General features: G+C 38.6%; 2 protein-coding genes across 17 annotated transcripts in view; one reads left to right on the forward strand and one right to left on the reverse strand.

The window, feature by feature from the left end:
* HNRNPC (heterogeneous nuclear ribonucleoprotein C) overlaps positions 1-20,064 on the reverse strand; it is a 45,770-nt gene extending 25,706 nt beyond the window's left edge. For 5 of the 16 annotated variants that reach the window (XM_054716427.1, XM_054716426.1, XM_054716425.1 and 2 more), the window contains exons 1-4: positions 19,925-20,062; positions 14,760-14,924; positions 14,406-14,431; positions 13,711-13,882 (exon numbers count right to left, since the gene is read on the reverse strand). The gene's annotated coding sequence lies outside the window, so the exon portion shown is untranslated. Of the gene's footprint in view, positions 1-13,710; positions 13,883-14,405; positions 14,432-14,759; positions 14,925-19,255; positions 19,304-19,924 lie in introns of all 16 variants that reach the window. The other 11 variants (XM_054716421.1, XM_054716419.1, XM_054716424.1 and 8 more) reach the window with 9 other exon arrangements.
* On the forward strand, positions 9,270-9,592 carry LOC103302764 (cytochrome c oxidase subunit 7A2, mitochondrial-like). Its single transcript, XM_054716428.1, is given in 2 exon segments — positions 9,270-9,347; positions 9,349-9,592. Coding segments are annotated over 2 exon segments (252 nt in total). The 3' UTR covers positions 9,523-9,592.
* Positions 20,065-26,311: the final 6,247 nt, after the last annotated feature.

The raw sequence follows: 26,311 nt of genomic DNA on the forward strand, positions 1-26,311 counted from the left end.
CTTTAAGTTTTTAATTAGATCAACACAATTTCCCTTCAATAGCAGACTTTTTTAATATATTAGTTTAGGAACAATTATTAATGCTAATCAACTGAGAAGCCCTTCTGCATATTTTCTGTACACTGAAAAGTTCTACCCTGGTTTAGTTTTGAGCAGGACCCTGGTTAAAACTTTAAAAATTATAAATAAAAATTCTGGGTAAATAAAGTCTTTCATAAAAATTTAAACAGCCCTGGCCGGCTTGGCTCAGTGGATAGAGCGTCAGCCTACGGACTGAGGGGTCCTGGGTTTGATTCCGGCCAAGGGCACATGCCTGGGTTGCGGGCTCCATCCCCAGTGGGGGGTGTGCAGGAGGCAGCAGGTCAATGATTCTCTCTCATCATTGATGTTTCTATCTCTCGCTCCTCCCTTCCTCTCTGAAATCAATAAAGAAATGTATTTTTTTTAATTTAAACTAAAAAGGTAGATACAAATATACCTATCCCCACAAATTGAAGCTATGTCCACCTTAACCAAGCTTAATTTAAAAGTAACTAACCTTGAGAAGTTCCTAAAAAGGACATAATACAAGGCATGTCCATACTAAAATATGCCATAAATAAAAAGAACTGGTGAATATCTGGCAATATATACTTGAACACAACACTTCCAAGTCCTTAATAATGTAAAAATGATAATAAATACATCCTAATGATTAGGGGTCAGAGGCTTTGGGGGTCACACAGACCTATTTCCCTTTCAAGCTCAACCACTTCCCTTTGGGAAGCCAATCCCATCAAAACCCAGATTCTTTGACTGTAAAGTATCATTTGTTTCATAGGATAGGTATGAGGCATAAATGAACGCACAGAAAACACCGACATGGTGCCTGGCACATCTCAAGTGTTGCTGCAGCTGCTGCTGCTGCTACTACATCATTTACTATTATTGGTACCTACCACAAAAACTGGGCCAAGGACAAAAAATAGGTGATCAACAAATAATAAAGGTTTACAGAGATTAAAAAATTTCAATATTGCTATAAAGGAAATATAAATTAAACCAAATACCATTTCACCTATCAAATAAAGCCATTTTTAATTTTAATGATCCTTTCATACATTACTTCTGACAGTGTACAGAGGCCACCTGGACTTTTTTCTTTTTAAATCAAAACCCTTAAGACTCTGCATATTCTTTAACTCAATAATCTCACCTTTGAGAACTTACCTGAAAAAAAGGATGTGGACATATTAACAGTAAAAAGTAAGAAAACATGTGCATGGCAATGAAACTGGCTAAATAAATTTCATTTTAGTACATCAATCCAATTGAGTACAAGCAGCAAAAATTATTTTTAATGACAACATATTAACACTGAGAGATGTTCAAGATGTTACATAGCATTTACAAGTTATCTAGGTGATTAGACATTTCAGGATATTGTCGAATTGTGAGGTTTAAGAACTCTTTTTCCAAAATTTTTCTTTAATGAGCAATTCAGAAGTATATAAAATCAAGGAAACTGGCATCTCCAGGGCACCAAAATTTTCACTGAATAGTGTTCAATAATTTAGGTTCTCTCACTTATTTGAAGTCCTAATAAATACAGATATTTCTCTCTACATTCTCAATCTTCACAATAAACTGTGCCATTATTAAAGTTAGTTATCTGTTTCTGAGCACTGCATCAGACTTAAGGGGGGGAAAAAACCACCACCACCACCGAGCATTTTAGAACCCATCATATTCTTCACTAGAGCAGCTTCTACATAGTAAAACCCCCTTCAACAAACATTTACTCTCAGAACATTTAAACCATATGCAAAAAAGTTCCTGAATCTAAAGTACCAAACATCAGAAACATTAAAAAAAAAAACACCCTAAAATCAACATTCAAAATTTCTTCAGTAAGATCAATAAATAGTGACTAGAAACTAAAAGGTCACATTCATTCTACAAAAATTATAAACAGACAAAAAATATACGAGGGGCTTATTATTTATAATAAAACTGAAAACCTATGTGAATGAGAACAAAATGGTCAGTGTATAAACCCCTGGGTCAAGGGAAGAGTAGCGTCTTTATAATACTTAGGATTCACGTTTAAGAATTTAGGAGGTATTTATCTTAAATCAGCAATTTCAATGATTCAGCAAAATACATTGACAGAAAAGGCAAACGGCAATTTAAGTGGAGGTACATAGAAATTCATTATACTGTTTTCTATGTTTAGATAATTTATTTAAAAAGTTGAGGAAAAGGAAAAAACAGTCATAACATGCTGCTGTTTACTGTCTAGTTCTTAATAACGGGATAGGAGTAAAGAAAGGCCAGATATTATAAGGATGTCGTTTGGGCAGCTTCACCAGGAAAAAACAACTTTGCACTCCCGGGGGCGGGGGGTGGAGGGGAGAGGGGCAACAAAGAAAATATAAAGACACATGCCCAGTAAAATTGGGGTGACATATTTGCCTGCGAATCACACATTCAGATAGAGATGGTTGGCCAGAATGGGTGTGGTTAATGCAAGCTTGGCAATATTTGTGATTACACAATCCCCTAACCATAAGAGTTTACTCTGGTTTTCTTGGGACGCTTGATCTGGACTCCCTTAGTTCTCTTGTACACAACCCTACAGCCAACAATCATGTGACACCATTCACAAAATGGACTATTGGACTGCAGCTAGCCTGATGCAGTACTGTTCTATGCAATATGAAATGAAAATTCTAGGCCCTGGCTCTGATTTTAGCTCTACTGAAACCCCAGCTACACTTCTTCTGACTGAATTAATGGAAATGGGACTTTGGAAACCCAGGGGTGTTAATTCCACAGAAATATCGCTTTCTATCATATCTCATCCTTCCATGGGGGCCTCGGGGATGCTTATTCCAGTGGTACCCCAAGAACTCCACTCCCAACAGCAATTGGGGAGACAAGGCCAGCTCCTCTATAATAACATAACTATTATAGTCACAGATATACCTTGAATTGCAAATGCTTTAAAAAAAAAAAAAAAGTAAATCTGTTCAGCTATCATTTATCACCAAGAAATTATTATAGATTGGTCACATTATACCAGGTATATGATCTGCTGAAGAGCACAAAACATTCAAAATACACACATTTCAGGACTGCATGTTTTCCTGATTACTAGCTTAAGAGGCATCACTATTTATCCAGCCTGCCTGTTTGAAATTACTTTGTTGTTAATCCTCTCCTGAGGATACTCTCTCCAATGCTTTTCGAAGAGTAGAAATGAGGGAAGGAGAAACAAACATCAATGTAAGAGAGACACATCTCACATAGACTGTTTGCATCCCCCACTTGCCCCAATCCGGGGCAGAGAGCGAACCTGAAACTTAGGTATGTGCACTTGACTGGGAATGGAATCCTCAACCCTTCAGTGGGCAGGCAGTCGTTCTAACCACTGAACACACCAGCCAGGGCAAAATTACTTAAACTTCTTCAAATGTGCCCATGATAGTTCTAAGTTCTAGGATACAGCGAGAAAATTCTGCATATCTATGAAGCTTTCAGATGATGATATGCTGGACTACAAACCAATGTTCTGAACACCAAAAGTCAACAATACTTAACAACACTTCATTGCCTTATTATCTTGTAGAAAGTTTCAATTGTACCAGTAAACTCCTTTAATCTCAACATTCAGTTCCAACAAACTATACTTTTCAAAGTCTGCCATGGTCTCTTGGAGACATGTTTGGAAAATCAGGATTTTTCAGATTTTACAAGGTAATGACACTAAGCTTTCTTGTATATAACACCCCAGTAGGATCTGTGGAAGGAAATGCAGTAATATTTCCACAGTAATACATATGCAGTCACTAAATGTAACACAGACTATAAACAATCTCATGTCAATTGAGGTCAGGTTCTGTCACCAAATGAGTCTGTCAAACTAATGAGAAACTTTCTTGCCATAGGTTTTTAAAATTCTGAATTGTGAAAAGAAATAGTTTGGATCGGTACAGCAAAAACTTTTATAAGGAAATCTAACTTAAAGCTACTACATTTTCCATCACTCAGACCTTAGCAGCTAAAATATGATTATGCTCTAAACTTGAGAATTTAACAGTAAAATATATATAGTGGAATCCCATCTTTTGTTATCTTGAACTTGATTTTATCAGCCAATATAAAGCTAACTATGCTGAGATTCTCTCAATTTTTAAAAAACTTATCTCTAGTAAACAAAACTTCCCGAATTCCAGAAAGGTCTAAACGAAAAAACATAAAAGCAAAACCATTGTCACCCTAGCTCGTTTGGCTCAGTGGATAGAGTGTCGGTCTATGGACCAAAGGGTCCCAGGTTCGATTCTGATCAAGGGCACAAGCCCAGGTTATGGGCTAGATCCCCAGTAGGGGACGTGCAAGAGGCAGACAATCAATGATTCTCTCTCATCATTGATGCTTCTATCTCTCTCTCCCTTCTTCTTCTCTGACATCAATAAAAATATTTAAAAATAAAAAATAAAAGCAAAACCATCATCCATGTTACCATTTCTAAAGAAATAGAACACAACTGGGAATGCCTCACACAGTTCACAGAATAGTATTTTAGGGTCTGAAAATATATTAAATTTTTGTGATTAATTTTTAAAACCTTATTTTTTACAAAAACATACTAAAATATTGGTGAAATATAGCAAGGATTTACTTCAAAATAAATAAAGGGAGGGAAGGGTAGATGCAGGTATAGACAAAAGATTACCCAAAGGTTGCTAAAGAATGGACAAATTCTTTTGTGTATGTTTAGAAATTTTCCACAATAAAATTAAGATAGCACCAAACATATGCACACATTTATCTAAGAATAAAAATTTTATGAGAGCCCAAGCTGACTTGGCTCAATAGAAACAGTTCTGGCCTTATTCCAGTCAAGGGCTAAGTACCTCAGTTGAAGGCTCAATTCCTCCCCCATTGGGATGCACATGGGAGGCAACCAATCAATGTTTCGCTTTCTGTCTCTTCCCCCTCCCTTCCACTCTAAAAATCAATAGAAAAATGTCCTTGGGCAAGGATTCACACACAAAACATTATATGTGGATCTCAAACTATATACAGAAATATATTCAACGTGATAGCAATTTTCAACTTAGCAAATCCATAACCATAACACTCTTATTCTTTAATTTATACTTATCAGAGGCTGAAATTCCGTGTCCAACCCTGAAATATAAGCCAAAGATCCAAGCAATTTACAAAACTAGAAATCATTAGCAATCACTTACACTGCGAGTAAATAGATAAACTGTCATCACCTTTTGGGAGAGCAATCTAAATTTGAAGTTTTTAAAACATACATGCACTTGAACAATTATATTTCTGGGGATTAACTATGAAAAAATAATCAATGGGCCCAGCCAGTGTGAATCAGTGAATCTATGAACCAGGAAGTCATAGACTCGATTCCGTCAGGCTGTGGGCTGGATCCCCAGTGGGGGTGGGGTGTGTGTGTGTGTGTGCAGGAGGCAGCAGGTCAATGATTCTTTCTCATCATTGATGTTTTTATCGTTCTCTCCCTCTCAGAAATCAATCCTATATAATAAAGAGCTAATATGCTAATTAGAACAAACAGCCCAACAACTGACCTCCTGCCAGGGCTGCGAGGGCCGAGACCCTTGGGCAAATTTTGTGCATCGGGCCTCCAGTAAAAATATATTTTTTTAAAATAATCAATGGTATTTATAAAATTTTAGTTGTAAGGCTAACCAATTTTTTAATGAAACTTTTTTAAATGTTTTGTTTTTAGGGAGCGAGGGAGAGGGCAAGATATCCGCTGCATCCTGCACACCCCTTACTGGGGATCAAACCTGCTACCTAGGCTTGTACTTTGACCAGGAACCAAACCCATTACCTCCTAATTCCTGGGTAGATGCTCAACCACTGAGCCACACCTGGCTGGGCTGAAATTGTTTATAAAAGGAAAATCTTGGGGGAAACACTACCAGCTCAACAACAGACTCCTAGTTAAGTAGAATACTATATAAGTAGGCAACGAAATACTATGTAGAAATCTTATTTACTAACACCTTAAGTTAAAAAAAAAAAAAGCTACTTAAATGAACTGACTTTTATGAAAAGCCTGTATATGCAAAACAAAAGTAAAAATGCAAACTTTTCTTTCTGGGTGATTTAAGTATTTCCCTTTTGTGTGTGGCTGGTTTGGATTTTTTTCCCCCAATATATTTTTATTATTATTAGAGAGGAAGAGAAACATTGATCTGAGAGTGAAACATCTATCAGCAGCCCTTACACACCCCCTACCAGGGATCAACCCAGAAACTGACCAGAAATAGAACAGGCACTCTTTCAGTTGCATGGGGTGACACCCAACTAAGCCACACCAGCCAGGGATGGTTTGCATTTTCTAAATATTGTATGAGCATGCATGGTTACTAAATTTGGATTAAAGGTAAAATAAAGATGGGGTAACGTCTCTTAAAAACCTGCATCAATCTTAAGTCATTTGATTAATCCTTCTTTTTAATTTCAATAAAACCATAATTTTAAAGTTAACTCCAAAATAAAAAATAGGTGAAGATGACTATATTTAAAGGATTAGTATAAGAAATGATAATGCACTATGAATGGTGAATGGTTAAGTCATTTGCAGAATACAGAAAATTCTGCACTCTACGAAACTATCCGTTATTCTGGACTAGCCAGAAAAGCCTAAGACTAGTTCAATTAACTCACAGTTACATCAGTTCTAAAATCAACTCAAGTCACAAGGTAATTTACATGGGAAACAGGATAAATATTTCAGAGTGGTGAAATAGGAAAGTGTATTAGGAAGAAAAAAGTCAGATGTCCTTCTAACCTGTTATGGCTAACTCTTAAAAAAAAATAGCTATACGGTTCTCACTAGAGAATATAATTTTTAAATGTTTTTATACGTTTTTAGAAGGGAGAAGAGAGATTAAAACATTGATGAAACATCGATCAGCTGCCTCCTGCACACCTCCTACCCCTACTGGGAACCAAGCCCACAACCTGGGCACGTACTCTTGACCTGAATCAAACCTGGGACCCTTCATTCCACAGGCCCACGCCCTATCCACTGAGCCACACAGGCTGGGTAAGTTCTTTCAAATTTTTATTACAGCCCCATCACAGGAAACATAGCAGCCTCTGCCCTCAAATGTTAACCTGACTCATTTAATCACAGCCAAACCTATTTTAAGGTTGTTGTTTAACTACCAAAACTAGTGCTAAGCCCATATGACACAGGCTGTAGTTATACTATTTATATCCAGACGCAGTACTAGAAGTGAAATACATCTACAGTTAGTTTTTTAATTAGAAGCAAAATGTATTGCTCATTATAATAATCAGTCTTTAAGCACATAAAGCAAAAGTTTCCTTCCACCTTCCTAAGTCCCTCTCCCTTGTGTAAAGGTAATCAATGTTGTCTTATATGTATCTTTCCAGATATTTCTCTATGCCTTTACATAGTAGAAAATAAAGTTATTTAATAGGTGAGCTATTGAAAGAGCTGGAGTATTGGCAGTGGGGGTGGGAGGCTTTAAGGGCTATTAGAGAAAATATCACTGAGTGGCAGCTTTTGAATAAGAACCTAAATTGGAGAACCTAACCTTATGAATGTCTAGGGGAAGGAAAATCCCCAAAAAAGGCTTTGAGTTAAGAACATCTAATGTGTTCAAGGCACAGTAAAGAGGCCAGTGTGGTTGGAGCAGAATATACTTTTAACAGTAAAGGAGGAGGTGTCTTGTAAATCACAATGGAAAATTTGGCTTTAAGGCCGAAATAGGCGGCTATTAGGGTTTAAGCAATACATTTTTCAAGTATTACATTTTTTCTACTTTTTCAAGTACAGTTGGCATTCAATATTATTAGTTTCAGTTGTACAGCACAGTGGTTATTTACATAACTTCAAGCATTACATTTTGACAGGATTAATCTACCACACACTGGTGGGAAGGAGATAAAGAAACAAATCTATTGCAAAATGCACAAGAGACCATGGTGGCTTGAAACTGGAACAAGCGATGGCAGTTCTGGATGGTGAATTCTTGTTTTATTTTAAAGGAAAAGCTGACAAGATTTTCCACAGGGCCAAAGGTGAGGCATCAGAGAAAAGTCAAGGTTAACCAAGTCTGGCCTAAATGACATGAAAACTGGAATTTAGTTAACAAAAACACTGCAGAAGAAATTGGTCTGAAGGAAGAATAGCACGAATCCCAGTTTTGGACTTTTAAATTAATATACTTAACATTGAAGAGTTTAACTGGATAAGTAACTATATAGATGGGTGTGTCATTCAAAAGAAAAGTCCAGCCCTAGTCAAATAGAACTCAGTTGGAGTGGGAGGCCACAATGACCCACACATCAGGTGGCACGCACAAGCTAAAATGCACTACGCAGTACAGGCTGACATGTTACTGGGTGAGTACACAAGCCAGGGAATGCATTGTGCATCCATGCTTCAGCTTCCCCACCATAGTGATCTAGAGGAACCCAATCACCAAGAGGACCCCCAGATTGAGCACCTCCCTTCCCATTTCAAAGTTTACAGCCTCAGGGCCAGGATATATGCTTCCTTGAGCGGCATACCCAGAATCAAGGAACTACTTCCCAAGTGCCTCCCTCACCAGACCTTTCCTGGACAGGCAACCACACTCACTGTCATGCCACTGAATAACAGTGTATCAGAAGTGTGCAAATATGGTTAAAACTGCAGATGAGGACTGTTCATGATCAGAGTGGTTTGGTAACTTAATAAAGGTCACAATGCTAGTGGCTAGAATACAGATGTGAATCCAGCTCTCATTCCAAAATCCAAACCTTTTCTACTCTGCAATTCTCCCAGGGTTTGGGAAGTTGACTTTTACCAATTTTATTCATACAAATCTAGGAGTCAAAATCAATGTTGTCTTCAGTTAACACTTCTAAAAAAAAAAACTTAACCACCCCATAAATACATAGTTGCCTCCACTGAGTCATCCTGGGGTCATTCTCTACAGGTTAAGCCATCATCTTACTGAATCCTACCCTGTTATGGGGGTACAATCTGAACCCCTCAGAGATTCACTAGGTGCCTCCTATCACTCTCCCTTTGCACAAAAAAGATGACCGCTGATTTAGCAACATCCCTCTGGGGTTGCTTCTAAGATCCATAAATAAGTTTATTTTTAACTGAAAAAAACATTTAAAATGTGTTTATGTCTCTAAAAGAATGCTGTCACATCTAAAGATTCTATAGTTATACTACAAAGCCTCATCTACCGAACTGAGCCAACATGCTGTGGAATCTGCTAGCTGTTCGTCAGATTTCCCAGAGGACCATTAGTACTGCTTCACGCAGGCAGTTTGAAAATAAAAGTTTGAGAGAAACAAAAGCTATTTCAGGAGGACAATGGAATTCCAGTGCATCTAAAAGGTGGGGTAGCTGATGCCCTCCTGTATAGAGCTACCATGATTCTTGAAGTTGGTGGAACAATTGATGCCATATATCAGCTGGCTATGGCTTCATTTCCCAAGAAGCAGGGTTGACGTCAGTTATCCTCCCAGCAATCAGCTGGTTCAATTTCATTCAGCGCTCTATGGACCAGTAAGCTGACAGTAACTGAGTTCTTTGGGATTAATATTAATCGACTTGTACTAACTGCCACCAATAAAGCAGTCTTTACCATGAAAAAAAAAAAAAAAAAAGCCTCATCTACCTAAATAACCCTTATCGTTTCTTCATGCCATTTAAAATGTTATGAATGAAAATATACAAAAAAAAAAAGAAAATATACAAAAATATTTTAAATCCCTTTAAAAATATTTTTAAGTCCAAAGCAGTTTTTTTTTTTTTTTTACTGTATACTTCACATATTAAGTAGTCAGTCTAGTACGATTAAGAGTTGAAATTGCCCTGGACAGTGTGGCTCAGTTGGTTGGAGCATCCTCTCCTATACAGAAGGTGGTGGGTTTGGTTCCATCTGGGCAAATACCCAGGCTTCGGGTTATCTCTCCCTCTTCCTTCGTTCCCCTCTCTAAAATCAAATATATACACACACACACACACACACACACACACACACACACACACACAATTTAAAAAAATAGAAATCTGCAGGGTTAGCTGCCTGGGTTGAATCCATGCTTCTCTATTAGGCAATTATTTAAATTATGTGGTTCAATATTCACATCTCTAAAATATGAATATTGTGCCCTAGCCGGTTTGGCTCAGTGGATAAGAGAGTCAGTATATGGACTGAAGGGTCCCAGGGTCAATTCTGGCCAAGGACACATGCCCAGGTTGCAGGCTCGATCCCCAGTAGGGAGTGTGCAGGAGGAGCCAATCAATGATTCTCTCTCATCATTGATGTTTCTATCTCTCTGTCTGCCCCTCTCTTTTCCTCTCTGAAATCAATAAAAATATATTTAAAAAATAAAATATGAATATTTACATAAGGTCATGATGAAGAGTAAATAACATAAGAAAGTTAACAGTGGTGAACACATGGTAAAATGTCCATGGTATTACATCCAAAGAAAGGAATTCAGGTTCTACTTCATTTTTCCTTTCAAATAGGAAACCAATTATGTCCCAACAAGGGTTGTTAGAAATAACCAGTGACATCTTTCAGCCTACCTAACCTATTCTCTTCAAACTAAGTATATTTGCTCATTAATATACACAAAGAAAACTCATTTGAAAAACCAGGGCAAGTAGCCTCAGACACAGGATCACTACTTTCTTCAAGAGATTAACTATAGGTCTTCTAACTTGCACTTAGTTCCCATTACTAACATTCCCCACAAAACAGCCAGAAAGAAATTCAAGAGAATAGAATCAGGTCTATTCTCTTTAGAATTTCAACAGATAATCTAGATCTTAAACATGACCCCAAAAGGACCTGTATACTATGGTTAGTACTTGTCTACTTTCCAAATTTCATCTACCCTTTGCATTCTTTTTTTGTAATATATTTTTATTTATTCCAGAGAGAAAGGGAGAGGGAGATAGAAACCTCAATGATGAGAGAATCATTGATCGGCTGCCTCCTGCATGCCCTCTACTGGGGATTGAGCCCACAACACGGGCACATGCCCTTGACCAGAATGGAACCCGGGCCTTTCAGTCCGTAGGCTGAGATTCTATCCACTGAGTCAAACCAGCTAAGGCTTATCCTATGCATTCTTAGTGACTCTTCTCCAGTAGTACTTCTTGCTTTAAAGCCTAGTTTCCAATCACTCCCAATTATCTTCTTTCAGATAAGATAATCCATGGACAGATCTCAATTTCACTAGCATCAGGCTCATACTTCCACATTGTAAATTTGGTCCCCTTACTATCTCACCGTTTTTTCATTTCATGGATCTAGATTGCAAAATTGCTATATGTTCACTTTATTTCTCTCAATCTATAGTAATAAAAGGGTAATATGCTATATAGTAATAAAGGTGTAATATGCTAATTAGACCTGAGGTCCGCATCGGGTCTCTAGTAGTCTATAATATCCCAAACAGTTGTTTTGTTCATCTCTATATGCCTAAGGGTGATTTTCAGAATAATCACTCAAATGTTTAATGAATAAAATCCCCACTTGAATGTTCCACAGCATCTCAAAGATCAATGTTTAAATGACTTTCTCCTACTCTCAACCCCTAATCCTTTTGTTTAATGTTTAACTATCCTCATCCCAGAAGCTAGAATCCTAGGGGTCACCCCAAATCCCTCACTCTTCATATCACAACTACCAATAGATGCTCCTAAATTTACCTCTCCTCTCTAATCCCAATACCATTGCTTTTGACCAGGTCAGGCCATTCTTATTCCTTGTAGTTTAATATCTTCCTTATCCTCTAAGCCATTTCCACACTATCAGAATGACATTTCTATGGTAAATCTGTCACTGCCCAGTTTAGAATATTTCAGTAGCTCACCACTAGTTTCTGGATAAAATACAAACTCCTTGGCACAGCATTAAAATGTTTATCATCTGGCCTCCTCTAAAATTCATTTCAACTCCCTTTCTCTTAGAAGCATTTCCTGACCACTTAATTAGGTACTCTTTTTGCATGCTTCTTTAGGTTCTGTAGTTACCTCTAATCATATGACATATTCTCATTCATCTGTCTCCCTCCCTAGGCTGAGTCCCTGAAGTATACCTTCTTTCCTCAAAACCAGAACATGATCCATAAAATAATGGATTTGTAAAATTAGTAAGAAATACATTTAACTGAACCTATAGTGAACAGCAGCCATACAATGACAATGATAGAGAACACCATAGTAGAAATAGATTTCATAGAATAGAGCATTAATAAAACTTGATCTTAGAGGAAGAAAATCTTCCATTCCTTTTCCAGATAACCTTATGACATTATTTAACTTTTTTTCCATTCTGTTTTCCTTTAAGGCTACCTTCAGTGTTTACTTTAACTAGATTTTACCATTTCAGTACAAGTAAGGGGAGGGGTCTAGTATGTGATTTATTCTAGTAACACGGCAATGAATATGCCTTTAAAAAGTATCCTTTTTGCCCCAGCTCAAAACTATTAAAATTAGCTTATCAAAATATTGCACTGACAGTAAAATATTACAGGTTGCAAAAATTTTTTAATTCTTTGGCTATTTATATCCTTATTAATCTCTGCATTATTCCTGTGAATAGAGCAGATTCATTCCTTCCTTATCACCCTTGGGAATACACTTTATTTCCCAACATCTAACTGGGCCACAATTCATCATTGAAAAAGAGGTCAACCCTAGATTTTCTCTAATTTGGATACAAAGATTAAACAGATTTATTTCCCCGTTTAAAGGTTAAAAAGCCTTCCTATCCCTTTGTTTTTAAAAAATCTTCCAGAGAGATAGCATTTTAATATTACAGCAAGCTTGTGGTTTGATTCATGTTAAATTTTAATAAAAAGTCAATAGAATACAACACAAAATTGCTATCACAAACACAAGGAAGACTACTCCAAGTGACAGAAAATTTTCACGAATCTGCAATAAGAAAACTAACTGCTTTGTTGCTAATCATTAAAACAAGCCATTTTAGCCTTGGCTGGGTAGTTCAGTTGGTTGGAGCATCGCCCAATCTGCCAAGGATATGGGAGCTTCCATCCCCAGTCAGGGCACATATAAGAAGCAACCAATGAATGCATAAATAAATGGAACAACAAATACATCTAAAGTGATATTTCTCTCTCTCTCTCTCTCCTAAAAATAAAAAAATGTTTAATAAAAAAAGCCGTCCTAGCTGGTTTGGCTCAGTGGATAAAGAGTTGGCCTGTGGACTGAAGGATGCCTAGAGTTCAATTTTGGTCAAGGGCACATGCCCAGGATGCAGGCTCAATCCCCAGGCCAAGGGACGTGCAGGAGGCAGCCAATCAATGATTCTCTCTCATCGATGTTTCTATTTCTCTCTCCTTCTCCCTTCCTCTCTAAAACCAATAAAAATGTATTTTTTAAAAAGCCATTTCATTCTAAAGTATATTTAAACTTCAGCTGCTTTTTTCATTTATCAAAAATTCCCAGTAAGCCTAAGTTAACTAGATACTTCTAATGCCATTAGTTTACAAAAAATTTAAGTAGCCTCCCTTGGAAACATCTCTTGAAACAAACAAAAGGATTAGTCTAACATTTCCAGAAGCTATCACCTATACCTCCATCAACTATAAACTTAGACTGGTGTATTTCCTAGTCTTCACAATGAAACCAGTGGACCTTACACCTCTTACCATCACCCAGGAAGGGTGTGCATCTGTTCCGAAGGCCCCCCTGGCTCCAGGTCATCCTGGCTGCCGTTGCTCCAGGCTGGGCATCCATGTTGCTGCAGCTTGTGGTTTGTGAGGGGTAGTGTACAGGAAAAGCAGGATGGGATTTCAAGGGGAACAGGAGGAAGATGGCTTTCTGGGAAAATGCCATCACCATCATAGGTGTTAAATAGTACCACACACATTTTATTGCAGCACAGTTTAAAAATTTAACAAATGAAAGATTAAAAATAAAAAAAATAAAAATAAAAAAATTAAAAATACAGACGTCCAGAGATGCTCTAAAACAGTTAAGTTAAAGATCAGGAAAAATAAGGTCACAGACTTAACAGCCAGTTCTTTCGAGCATGGGGGAAGGGATGAGGGCAAGGGTGGGGTTGGGAGAGAAAAGGTTTATGTGATAAATCCACTTAAAAATGCTAATGCCTTCACTTTCTCTCCCAAGATGGAAAACTCCAAAGTCAATTAGGAGGCAGGAGAAATCTTATGAACATTCAGAAAAACTCCATTTTAATCCGTTTAAAAATCATCAGTCATTATCATCATTATCATCACCATCATTAAGTATAATAATAATAAATAATAGTAACTAGTAACAACAATAAAAAGGAAATCAGCGGAAAGTCAGGAAAAATGTAAAAAAAAATGGAATAACTTACTGTAGCTGAAGATCAAAAAAATCTCACTGTAAAAAAACAAAAATAAAAATAGCCCAGATTAGAAAAACGGGAGGTGCAAAAATGTCAAGTCAGTAAAGTTCATTTCTTTTCTTTCCAAAAGCAGTTTCCACAAAAACCGCAAGGGTAAAGTTCTCAGTAGCAGACAAGCAAAGCCCTTTCCACATCATCAATCAATCTTAAAAATACACGAGGAAATAGAGAGGTCAGTTTATGAGAGGCTAAAAGGCTCCTCCTCCTCTAACCCAACTGCTGCAGAAAAAATAGAAATAGAAATTTTAAAAATTACATCTTAAATCCAAGTCCCGTTTTTGGAAACAATTAAAAAAAAAACACCTGTAAATTTGCTGTAGTGCACACCAAGTTGCATCATTATTTTTAAAATGCTCTTTATAAAATCAGTTTTGGAATGGGAATGTGTGTGTTCTGGAAGGGTGGGGAAGGGAGGTTAAAAATCAAAGCTGAGCTCCAGTGAGTAGGGATGGGGTTCGCCTTGCTGCCCTGTGAAAGGAGAAGGGACAGATTGAGTCAGAGTTCCTCAGAAATGTTGTGCCCTAAACCCCCAAGACAGAAACATCTGTCCATTGCTTCTAACACATTTTGGTAAAGCATAACATTCCACTGGGATGGGGAGAGCCTCTATGGAATCACTTCTACCAGTGATTCTCTTCACAATTCTTCAACATTAGTAGATAACTAGAATTATCAAAATAAGCGCATGTATTCCCTTAAGGGTCTCAAAAAAGGTTTAAGTTCAAACTTTCATCTTGATAACCAGTTTGGGCAAGGAATATATATATATATATATATCAAGCCAACAGAGGTAAAGTGAGCAAATCTCAAGGATGAAGGAAGATTAATGAAGGTAAGCAAATTCATGGGTTTTTAAATTTTAAGTCCATGTAGTTTTTTCTGTAATATAGACTGAAGGAGAATGGTCTACCATGAAGATACATGAGAGGAACATCGATTCTCAAAACCAATTAAGTGAACAAATCACAAGACCTGGTAAGTTCTACAGTAAGAAAAGATGCTTTAAACAAGGAATACATTATTTATTCACTGACAGAATGAAAAACCAAAGATGAAGGAAAAGATTATGGCTACTGAATTTTTAATGTCATAAAAACAGGTGAAAAATTATGGTCCTTAAGTTTGTTTCAGTGGTCTATATATAATTAGTGGTCACTAATTTATAAGCAAGTATACATAGCTAATTCAAAGAATCTTATGTAACATAATTATGTAACATAATTAAAAAAAATAACATGACAGCAAAAACAAAATCTGCAATTAGACTGTAGGTCTTTGAGTAAATAAGAATGGACTAGTTGCATTCACATTTCAATACTCAGCCAGGAGGTTTTATTCTCATCAAACTGACTTTGAAAGTGTTCCATAAGTCAACTATATATGAATGACTACAGCAACGGGACAGGTACTGTAAATCTAAAATTTAAACTAAATTTTTTTAAAGCAGACCAGTTTAGGCATGACATGTAAGTTACTGGTATACTTGTTTTGATGTGTTAACTTGTACAAACGCACAAACTACAGAAAAAGTTGTAGAAAAATGTACATCCTTTTAAATGTTATCTCCTTGGATTCAGTGTTTGGAAAGTATCAATTTTTTTTTCTTGGAGTCATAGCCTGAATCTGGTACTTAAAATTTTCAGGATATGTAAATAACTTTGTGGCTCATCTATAAACAAATCCTTTGCACATGTGTCAAAAGACATAGCCTTGACCAGCCAGTGTGGCTCAATGGTTAAGTATTGACCTATGAACCAGGTCACCGTTCAATTCCAGGTTGGGGTACATGCCTGGATTGCAGACTCAATCCCCAGTTGGGGGTCCTGCAGAAGGCAGCTGATCATTCACTGATGTTTCTTTTCTCTCTCACCATCTCCCTTACTCTGAAATCAATAAAAATATTTTTTAAAAGACAAAAGCTTAAAAAGAAGCTATTAATATGACATCTTTCAAAGATGTCTCCCAAGATGTTATAAATTGAGTAGCTATCACTCATAAAAAAAACACAAAAACAGTATTTTAGCTCCTAATTCCAACACTTTGTAATTAATAATATAGCTAAATTATACTGTACTTTGACAATCCTGAGTGGTTTGGATCCCTTCTAAAAGGGTAATTCTCAAAGGGAGGTCTGACAACTAGTATCACGTGGCACTTATTAGGAATGCAAATGATGGGGCCCACTCCAGACTGACTTAATTATAAACTCTGGGGCTAGAGAGCCTAGCAATGTTTTAACCAGCCCTCTTGCTGATTCTGATGTAAGCTCAAGTTTAGGGACTGTGAAGAGTTCATTGAGGAACCTATATTCCCCTAGTTAAGATAAATTCTTTATAAACAAAGTGCCTCATCCTTCCAGTGTACTGACAACAGGTTTAAGCAGCAAGGCTTTGAATGTGTTCCTGATATTATATAAAACATATCCAAGAAAATTATAACTTATCATAGTAAATACACCAAAGAATTTAAAAAACAGCTCAATAGTAATCCTTATTCCCTTTATAGCGTCCACATTTCCAGTATCTTAGATAACACAAGGAGTTATGCTACATCTAAGTCTTTCTGGTTCTCACCAGTCAATTCTCTAGTACAGTGGTCGGCAAACTCATTAGTCAACAGAGCCAAATATCAACAGTACAACGATTGAAATTTCTTTTAAGAGCCGAAAACCGACTTCTGCGCCTGGGCCACGAAGTTTCAATCGCACTGTACATGCGCGCCCACACGTGGTATTTTGTGGAAGAGCCACACTCAAGGGGACAAAGACCCGTATGTGGCTGACGAGCCGCAGTTTGCCGACCACTGCTCTAGTAAATCTAATTAGGTACAAAACCATAATCTTCCCTGATCCCAATGAGAATGAATGAGTATACATATTAAGTATGAGCAAATACAAAATTGTCCCAAAAGACAACTAAAAAAATTACTTGCCTGGCAGGCATGGCTCAGTGGTTGAGCATTGACCTATGAACCAGGAGGTCGTGGTCCATTCCCCGTCAGGGCACAGGCCCAGGTTGTGGGCTCCATCCCCAATATGGGGCATGCAGGAGGCAGCCAATCAATGATTCTCTCTCATCATTGATGTTTCTATCCCTCCCCCTTCCTCTATGAAATCAATAAAAACTTAGAAGAAAAATTACTTAGAAGACTGAAATACTTTCATTAAAGGCAGTTAACATTAATGATATACAAAAACTGCTTCTAATCATAAAACTATTTCTGTATCTTTTCAAAACTTCTAGAAACAAATTATTAGATTTCAATTTTATTTCTGTAACTCATTTATTACATATTTAACTAATATCTAAATCGTTTAACTCATTTGCCTGACACAGATAATAATAGCATTGGGGTGGGGGGTGTAAAATCCAGTTCCCATAACTCCTAGGCTAAGATTTCTTCAACTGTTTTACACTCTCCAGTTAATATCTCACAATTTCATCAGTTAAAATAATCTTTAAGATTTGAATAACTAGCTATTTTGGAGCTTATTCCTTGCTTGTTTAGAACAGGAACTCCATCCAAAACAAGGTTGGTCGCCTGCTATGTGAAACTCTCTAGAGACCTAATTACAAATATAAGCAATGTTTAAAGTCTCTACCAAAGGAATAGCAACCACCAAGCATTCCTGTGTCATCAGCATAGGAAACAAAAAGGTCAGATCTGCAATTTAGTCACCCTTCTAAAACCCTTCCTCTCTCGCAAATATAAAAATGTTCTAATACCTAGGTATTTGAAAACATATCTAGAATCGTTCAGATATTAATTCTATGGCCAAATCATTCCAGATGAACATTAATTCAAAGAATCGTTACCTTGGTACATTTTGATCTAACACATCTAGTGCCCTTCAATTAATTTCAATTCATCAATAACTGTTCTTAAATATTAATTCCTGACATTTATTTGCCAACAATATTTTATTAGGTAAATGATTTCCTAATTTAAGCAATTACTGCTCTTAACTCATTTCTAACAATTCTGCAGTAATAAACTTTAGTTTTAAGCCCATGTATTAATTAGGCTTAAAAAAAAAAAGGAATGCTTTTGATTCCTATTACATTATCTACAATGGTGAGGAATCAACAAATGCATGGGTATCTAGAATAAGAGTACTTTTACTTCCTTATCAAGTAGGTTTCTTAAGGAATAAATTTACCTTGCAGTACTGGTTTACGCGATTAACACATTATGAAAATTAAAATCAACTAAATCTTACACAATAAATAGCAACTTGGTTTTTTTAAATCTTTAGTGTTGAAAGTATTACAGATGTTCCTTTTCCCCTAAATGACCCCTTCTAGCCCGCCTCACCCCCTAAATAGCAATTTCTTGGATAAGGCAATGTGATACTACATAGAAACCTTTTTTATAAACTTATAAGAAATTTTTAATAAAGTTCAGGACCTGGCAAATAGTAGGCACATTGATACTTGCTTTAAAAGTAAGTAGTTATGAATCTTGCTAGTTTAGATGGTCTCAAAAACTAATGCCAGAATATCCTGAAAATTAGACTTTTATCATCTTGGAACATTTTATTAGTAACAAATGCAACCCTCCTAAATATTTCTCCCTAGTGCAGTTTGGGAAGTCCCAGTTACTGCTAGTGGTTGCTGTAATTAGGTTCTTGTAAAGATTCAAATTCAGTACTGAGTGCCTGTTAGTCCTATAGCTAGATACAACCACTTGACTAACCTAGTGGTTAAATTCCTTACTAGTTCCGCTCCTGATTCCATTTAACCCTGGCAACCAACATTCTTATGCCTCTATTTCTTTCCAAGAAAGATAGTAATACCTACCTCAAGGAAAATTCCACTAACTTATATATATTTCAAGTGATTTATAACCTGCAGATAAAAAGTCAGCTTTAATTAGTAGTTAATATATGATTACAATCTTTTAAAAAAATAAGTGAAAATAAATACTTTGCGGTCCATCATTTCCTCAGAGGAGTAAAATAAAGGTAATCTATAAAATACTAAATCTATTGTTATAATATTTATTATCCTTATGCCCTGCGGCACGCTCCAGAATTGAGAGACACGCGGTAAAATGTCTACTTGGTAATCCTTCCCCCCCAACCCCGCCCTATTTTTAAATTTAACAAGAGGCACCAGCACTATACTAAGTTCAACTATATTAACGAGCATCTCGATCTTCCCTTTCATGATCCCTCCTGGAGACCTCATGGTCGTAAAAAATGAAAGGAAAGCAGCCGTTAACACAGAAAGAGAACGAAAAAAGGACACTTCCCCTGCTGATCGTGGCCTAGAGGACACTGGGTTAAATCTACACAAGGGCTGAGGCCTACAAAACTCTCTCCCGCAGAGGACCTAACCCCCCACTGCTAAAGAGAATAAATGGGGGCCTAGTAGTCGAGAAAAGGGTTCCCTCGTCATCTCTCCCACATCCCCTCGCGCTCATCGAGGAACCCAGCGCCTCCCCCTGCTTCTATCTCCTCTACTTACCTGGAGGGAAAAGGGAGAAGAGACTCGGTTCTGAATCTCCTACTCCCGGGTTCTACGTGGAGAAGCCGACTACTGCTCGAGGTCAGCAACGCGGCTGCAACCGCTCAGCCTTCGTCTCTTCACAAAATGGCCCCCGAGTCTCCTCTGCCGCCGAGGCGAAGGCCTAGCCCCCGCCCCACTACTGAGAATCTTCCTATTGGCTGCGAGTTTTCTCGCTCCCGCTTCTAATTAGACAATTCTACCGCTCTTCACAATTCTGTCCAATCACAATAAGCAGTGGGTTAGACTAAGCAAAAGAATTTCCACATGCGTGAGAGGAACCAGTTTGTAACTGGTTATTTTTCCTGTCACTCATCTCCTGAGACATGCTTATTGGCCACTGTACCTGAGGAAGAGCTGGGTGGAAACTCGCCTTTGTAATCGCGTACTGCTTCACATCCGGGTAATCCGGGAGGTCTGATTGGCGGCCGCCCTATCCTATCTCGGCTCCTTAGAGCGCCTCCTAGAAGGACCGCCCATATCTTGGAATTCCCGCTGCGCTAGGGCGGGGAGGGAGTGAGGGATTTCCGCTGGTAGCGGGCTCGGGAAGCATCTGCCCTAGCCTCGGGCCTAGGAATAAGGGGAAGCGCCAAGTGAATATTCCTGCGTTCTGTGTGGATAAAGAAATGAGTTATTTGGGAGCGAGGAGGAAGCCATGAAGACTCAGCCTTGCGGTTTTTCCAACCTCCGATTCCTTCTCAGTTCCAGACTGGAATGTCAGTTCCCTCCTGCACAATTTCACTTAGCCTGTCAAGCCCATCTTCAGACCACCCTTATCTCACCCAGTCCAACTTATTACTCTCCATTGCAAAAGTAAAGGAAGTCTAAAATGCAGGCCTGAAATACCCGTTATCTGACCCCGTCATCTCAATAATACCCTACACATGCCAACCAAATTGGCCTACCCCATTTGTTTCCCCCTCGCCCATCCTAATCTGGGCCCTAGATTACCCTCACCCTGAAATGGCCTGTCTCCAGCCTATTACACTTGATCGTAGCCAAAAGGTGGAGAAGCAAACCCCTCTGTTTACATTATATCAGCTGTGCAGGCAGTGGAGCAGCTCTACTAAGAACGAGGGAGATTTCTCTGGACTGTTAGGGAAAGCAAGGTGCAGAACACTATCTAGATAATGCGATTGTGTGTGTATACATTTTAAGAGATGTATGTACATGTGAATGCAATTTGGTGCATTATTTTGTTTTTTGTATATTTTTTCCTGATGCATTATTTTGAATTAGTTCTGATTTCCAGAGAGATTCATAAAGTACCTATAAGTTACCTGTCAAATAACAAAACTAAAACAATTTAGTAATGAGTTTGATGTCCTTTATTCAAGGGAAAACAATGCACAGAGGAGGAATACAGGACCTCACAGGCAGTGAAGGATTTCAGGCAAGAGCAACTTTTGTATAGCATTAGAAATAGCAAAGCAGAAACGGGGCATGGTTGTCTGAGGTTGATGATCTGACTTTATAAAGATGAATGAACAAAGAAGAGCCCAGAGTTGTGTGGCCTTTATAATTGGATGACTGGATTTCTGTGAAGCAGAGCTTTTACAGGAACAGAAAACTTCAGTTTGCTGAGGTGACACTCTGGCAGGAGCAACTCCATCTTTTTTAATGTTTTTATTGATTTTAGAGAGAGGAAGCAAAAGAAAGAGAGCGAGAGAGAAACATTGATGTGAGAGAGAAACATCAGTAGGCTGCCTCCCACATGCACCCTCAGGGGATTGAAACCACAACCTGGGTATGTGCCCTGAAAGGGAATCAAACAGAAGACTTTTCCGTGCATCTAACAACGCTCAACCAACTGAGCCATACCAGCCAGGCTAGGAACAACTCCATCTTGAATTTAGAAATTTATTTCAACATACATTTGGGGGAGTGAACCTTTTATCTCATTGACCCCAAGAATGAATGAGAAGGAATAATTTATCTGTTTAAAGGGACTCCTTATGGAGTAATACAGAGATTAAAATAAGCAAATATAAGCACTTATATCAACATGGATAAATCTTGAAATGAACATTGAGTGAAAAAAGCAAATTACAAAGAGCCAATCTGCCTAGAAATCTCTGACATCTTCAAATAAACAGCTAAAGGAAGAACCCTACAATATTCTCAAAATGAAAAAAAAAAAAATGTTCACTTACCCAATCAGCATTAATTGATCAAATACAGTAAGCAAGGCATGGGAGATATTATGAAGATTTATATATAGTCCTTGCCCTCAAGCAACTCAATTTAAGAAAAAAGATGGACATCTTTTAAAAATGACTGTAAGGTAGTTTTTAATAGTGTTTAATAAATATAATCGCTTGAGGATACAATTAATTGAACTGAGACAAGATAAAAAATCTTCAATGAAAGTATATTTTAGGCTTAGAGAATAGCTTATATACAAAACAAGATAGATAAAACACCACAGTAAATTCAAAATTTTTAATTAATTTAGTAAGGCTGCAATGTATTGTGCATGTAAGGAATTGTAGAAAATGTCTGTCAGTTCTTAAAGAGCCACATTTACACTACTCTAGAATTTGGACTTTATTCCATGCAATGGGCACTCATTAAAAAGTTGTAAGAAAAGGTAAAAAATAAAAAAAGGACTCCTTATGGTTAATTGGGCCCAAATTTATAATCAGGGTCTAGCAGCTAGCTGTTGTTCACAGGGGGCCTTTCATGCACACTGCGTTTCAGGGAAAAGCCACAAACTGGGCTGCCAAACCTCCGGCATGGTGTTCCTGCCATCTGAGCTGAGCCTTATAAAATAGCTCCTGGGCCCTCGCCAGTTTGGCTCAGTGGATAGAGTGTCAGCCTGTGGACCGGTCCCAGGTTCGATTCCAGTCAAGGGCACATGCCTGGGTTGCAGGCTCGGTTCAACATGCAGGAGGCAGCCAATCAATGATTCCCTCTCATCACTGATGTTTCTATCTCTCTCTTTCTCTCCCTTCCTCTCTGAAATCAATAAAAATATATTTAAAAATAAATAAAAATAAAATAGCTCCTGGTATTACATTTGGACCCATGAGACTCAGACCTTCCCATTCCAATTGGAGTTATGCAGTTATACCCTCATTTTCATCTTTACAGACTAATCTGAGCAGCTCAATAATTGTCACTCAGAATGGGCAATTCTCATCACAACAGTGCTATTGGGACCAATCAAACAGTTTGGATTTGGAGTCCTCACTTGCATGGAAATGCCAATCAAACTACGGGCAGGAACTTCTCTCTATATAAGCCAGCTTCCCCGGAGTCCAGTAGAGCACACTTTCAGCGGCATTTCCCCTGCGTGGACTGTAACAAGTACTGTAACACCTTAGCTGCTTCACTTGAATAAAGTCTCTCTTCACTGCACCCCACAATTGGGTGTCCCGTTGGCATTGAATTGATGACAGTGAACTTGATTGACAACCTTTTCCAGTTGTGTGCATTTCTCTATTGTTTCAATTTTTTGCCACATGTATGTATGTATTGCTTTAGGCTACTTTATTTATTTCTTTTTAAATACATGTGTTTATTGATTTTACAGAGAGAGAGGGATAGAGAGAAACATCAATGAGAAGGAAATATCCATCAGCTATCTTCCATACGCCCCCTATTTGGGATCAAGCCCATAACCAAGGCATGTGCCCCAACTGGGAATCGAACCAAGGGCCTTTTGGTTCATGGATTGGTGCTCAACCACTGAGCCTCACCGGCCAGGTGCTTTAGTCTACTTTAAAAGGAAAAATGAAAAGCATATAAGAAAGAATATACTAAAATATTAATAATGGTTCTCTCCTGGTAGGGAAATTACCAGTACATGTGCTTTTGTGTGTGTGTGCTTTTCTTTACTTTTCAAATTGTCAGCTTTGAACAAGAAATCAAGGGAAAACATACTTAAAATGCTTAAAGCTCGGCTCAATTGCCATATTACAGTTCATTTAAAAGTACCTCATAGCTGTGGTTAACTTTATGGGCTCCAACAATCTCTTAAAACCCAAGATTGGTTGCCTCCCACACATGCCCTGACTGGGGCCAGGTATTGAACTTGCAACCGGGGTACATGCCCTTCACCAGGAATCGAACCCATGACCTTTCAGTGCTTGGGCTGATGCTCTAGACACTGAGCCACACCAACCAGGGCTCTTCTTAATGACCAAAACGATTAACTTAAAAATGAAAATATAAACAAGCAAAAAAATCTTTATCCACAAAGCTTGAAAAATATTAGAATGATTTAAAAAAAAAATCAGAATCGCCCAGCCAGCATGGCTCAGTGATTGAGCATTGACCTATGAGCCAGGAGGTTGCTGGTTCGACTCCCAGTCAGGGCACATGCCTGGGTTGTGGGCTTGATCCCCAGTGTGGGGTGTGCAGGAGGCAGATGATCAGTGATTCTCATCATTGATATTTCTGTCTCTCTCTCTTTCCCTTCCTCTCTGAAATCAATAACATATATATATATTTATATATATTTTATATTATATATATATCATATTATATATATATATTTATATGTATATATATAAATCAATATATATATATATTTTTTTAAATCAGAATCATGACATCCATTTAGTGGTTATGAGGTTAAGTCATATTTCTTTTTCTTTCTTTTTTTTTAAAGCCTCACCCAAGGACATGTTTTACATTGATTCTAGAAAGAGGAAAGAAGAGGGGGAGAGAGAGAGAGACCTCCTGGTTCATGGGTTGACACTCAACCACTGAGCCACACAGGCTGGGCTAAACTTTCTCTTATAGTTTGAGTCTTACCTCTGAATTCTTTCCTAACCAGAACTCAAGTACCAAGGTTGCTAAACCAGTGTCCGGTCTATCCCTACTAGACTAACATCTGGTGCCATTCTCCCCACCAACATTCTCATACATATGTATGTAATGAATTTAGTTATCATTTCTTGCTAATCTTTCTCCTATCTATTTAATTATTAGACCAGCAAAAAGAACCTTGAAGGTAGAGGAAATTTTGTTCCTCCCACACAGTGCTTTGAGACTTATATAATACTAGAGGCCCAGTGCACAAAATTCATGCACGGGGGGGGGGGGGGGGTATCCCTCAGCCCAGCCTTGCACCCTCTCCCATCTGGGACCCCTCGAGGGATGTCCGACTGTCTGTTTAGGCCCGATCCCAGTCAGACATCCCTCTCACAATCCAGGACTGCTGGCTCCCAACTGCTTGCCTGCCTGCCTTCCTGATTGCCCCTAACCGCTTCTGCCTGCCAGCCTGATCACCCCCTAACCACTCCCCTGCCAGCCTGATTGATGTCTAACTGCTCCCCTGCCAGCCTGTTTGCCCCCAACTTTCCTCCTCTGCCGGCCTGGTCCCTCCCAACTGCCTTCCCCTGCTGGCCTGATCGCCCACAACTGCCCTCCCTTGCAGGCCTGGTCCCTCCTAACTCCCCTCCCCTGCTGGCCATCTTGTGGTGGCCATCTTGGGGGCAGCCATCTTTGACCACATGGGGGCAGCCATCTTGTGTGTTGGAGTGATAGTCCATCTGCATATTACTCTTTTATTAGATAGGATTAGTGGGTCCGTGCACGAAATTTGAGCACAGGGGGGTGTCCCTCAGCCCAGCCTGTACCCTCTCCAATCTGGGACCCCTCTCGCATTCTGGGACTGCTGGCTCCTAACTGCTCACCTGCCTCTCTGCCTGATCGCCCCTAACCACTCTGCCTGCTTGCCTGCTCACCCCCAACTGCCCCCCCCCGCCAGCCTTCTCACTCCCAACTTCCCCCCCCACCGCCAGCCTTCTCACTCCCAACTTCCCCCCCCTTGCCGGCCTGATCACCCCCAACTGCTCCCCCCTGCCAGCCTGATCACACCCAACTGCCCTCCCCTCCTGGCCTGATCACCCCTAACCGCCTCTGCCTCGGCCCCGCCACCATGGCTTTGTCCGAAGGACATCCAGAAGGTCTCCCAGAAGGTCTATTTAGCATATTACCCTTTTATTAGTATAGATAGGCTCCAGCCACTTCAAAGAGATATTGTAAAAATAAGTTACTTAATCTTCCTATCTTTCTAATTCCTCAATTTCTGTTCCCCCTTCTTACTGAGGATGAAAAAGGGGCCACATACTAAATCTGACAAGCTTAGAGGAGGCCTGCCATGCAGAGACCTATGATGGTCTGAACATAAAAATTCCTAACTAAAAGCAGTCATGGCAGGTAGTCATGTCCTGGGCGCATATCTTCCTTGACAAAGGCCAATCTTTAACTGAGCTGCCTATTGTCTTTTTTGCATCTATGATAACATTCCTTTGAAATGTCAGAGTAATCTCCTTTCCAAACCTCTCAGGGCACAAGCTCCTGTCAGAACACGAGACCACAGAAACCCTCACTGTT

This window comes from Eptesicus fuscus, chromosome 5 (assembly GCF_027574615.1).
Source record: "Eptesicus fuscus isolate TK198812 chromosome 5, DD_ASM_mEF_20220401, whole genome shotgun sequence".
NCBI classification, from domain to species: domain Eukaryota; kingdom Metazoa; phylum Chordata; class Mammalia; order Chiroptera; family Vespertilionidae; genus Eptesicus; species Eptesicus fuscus.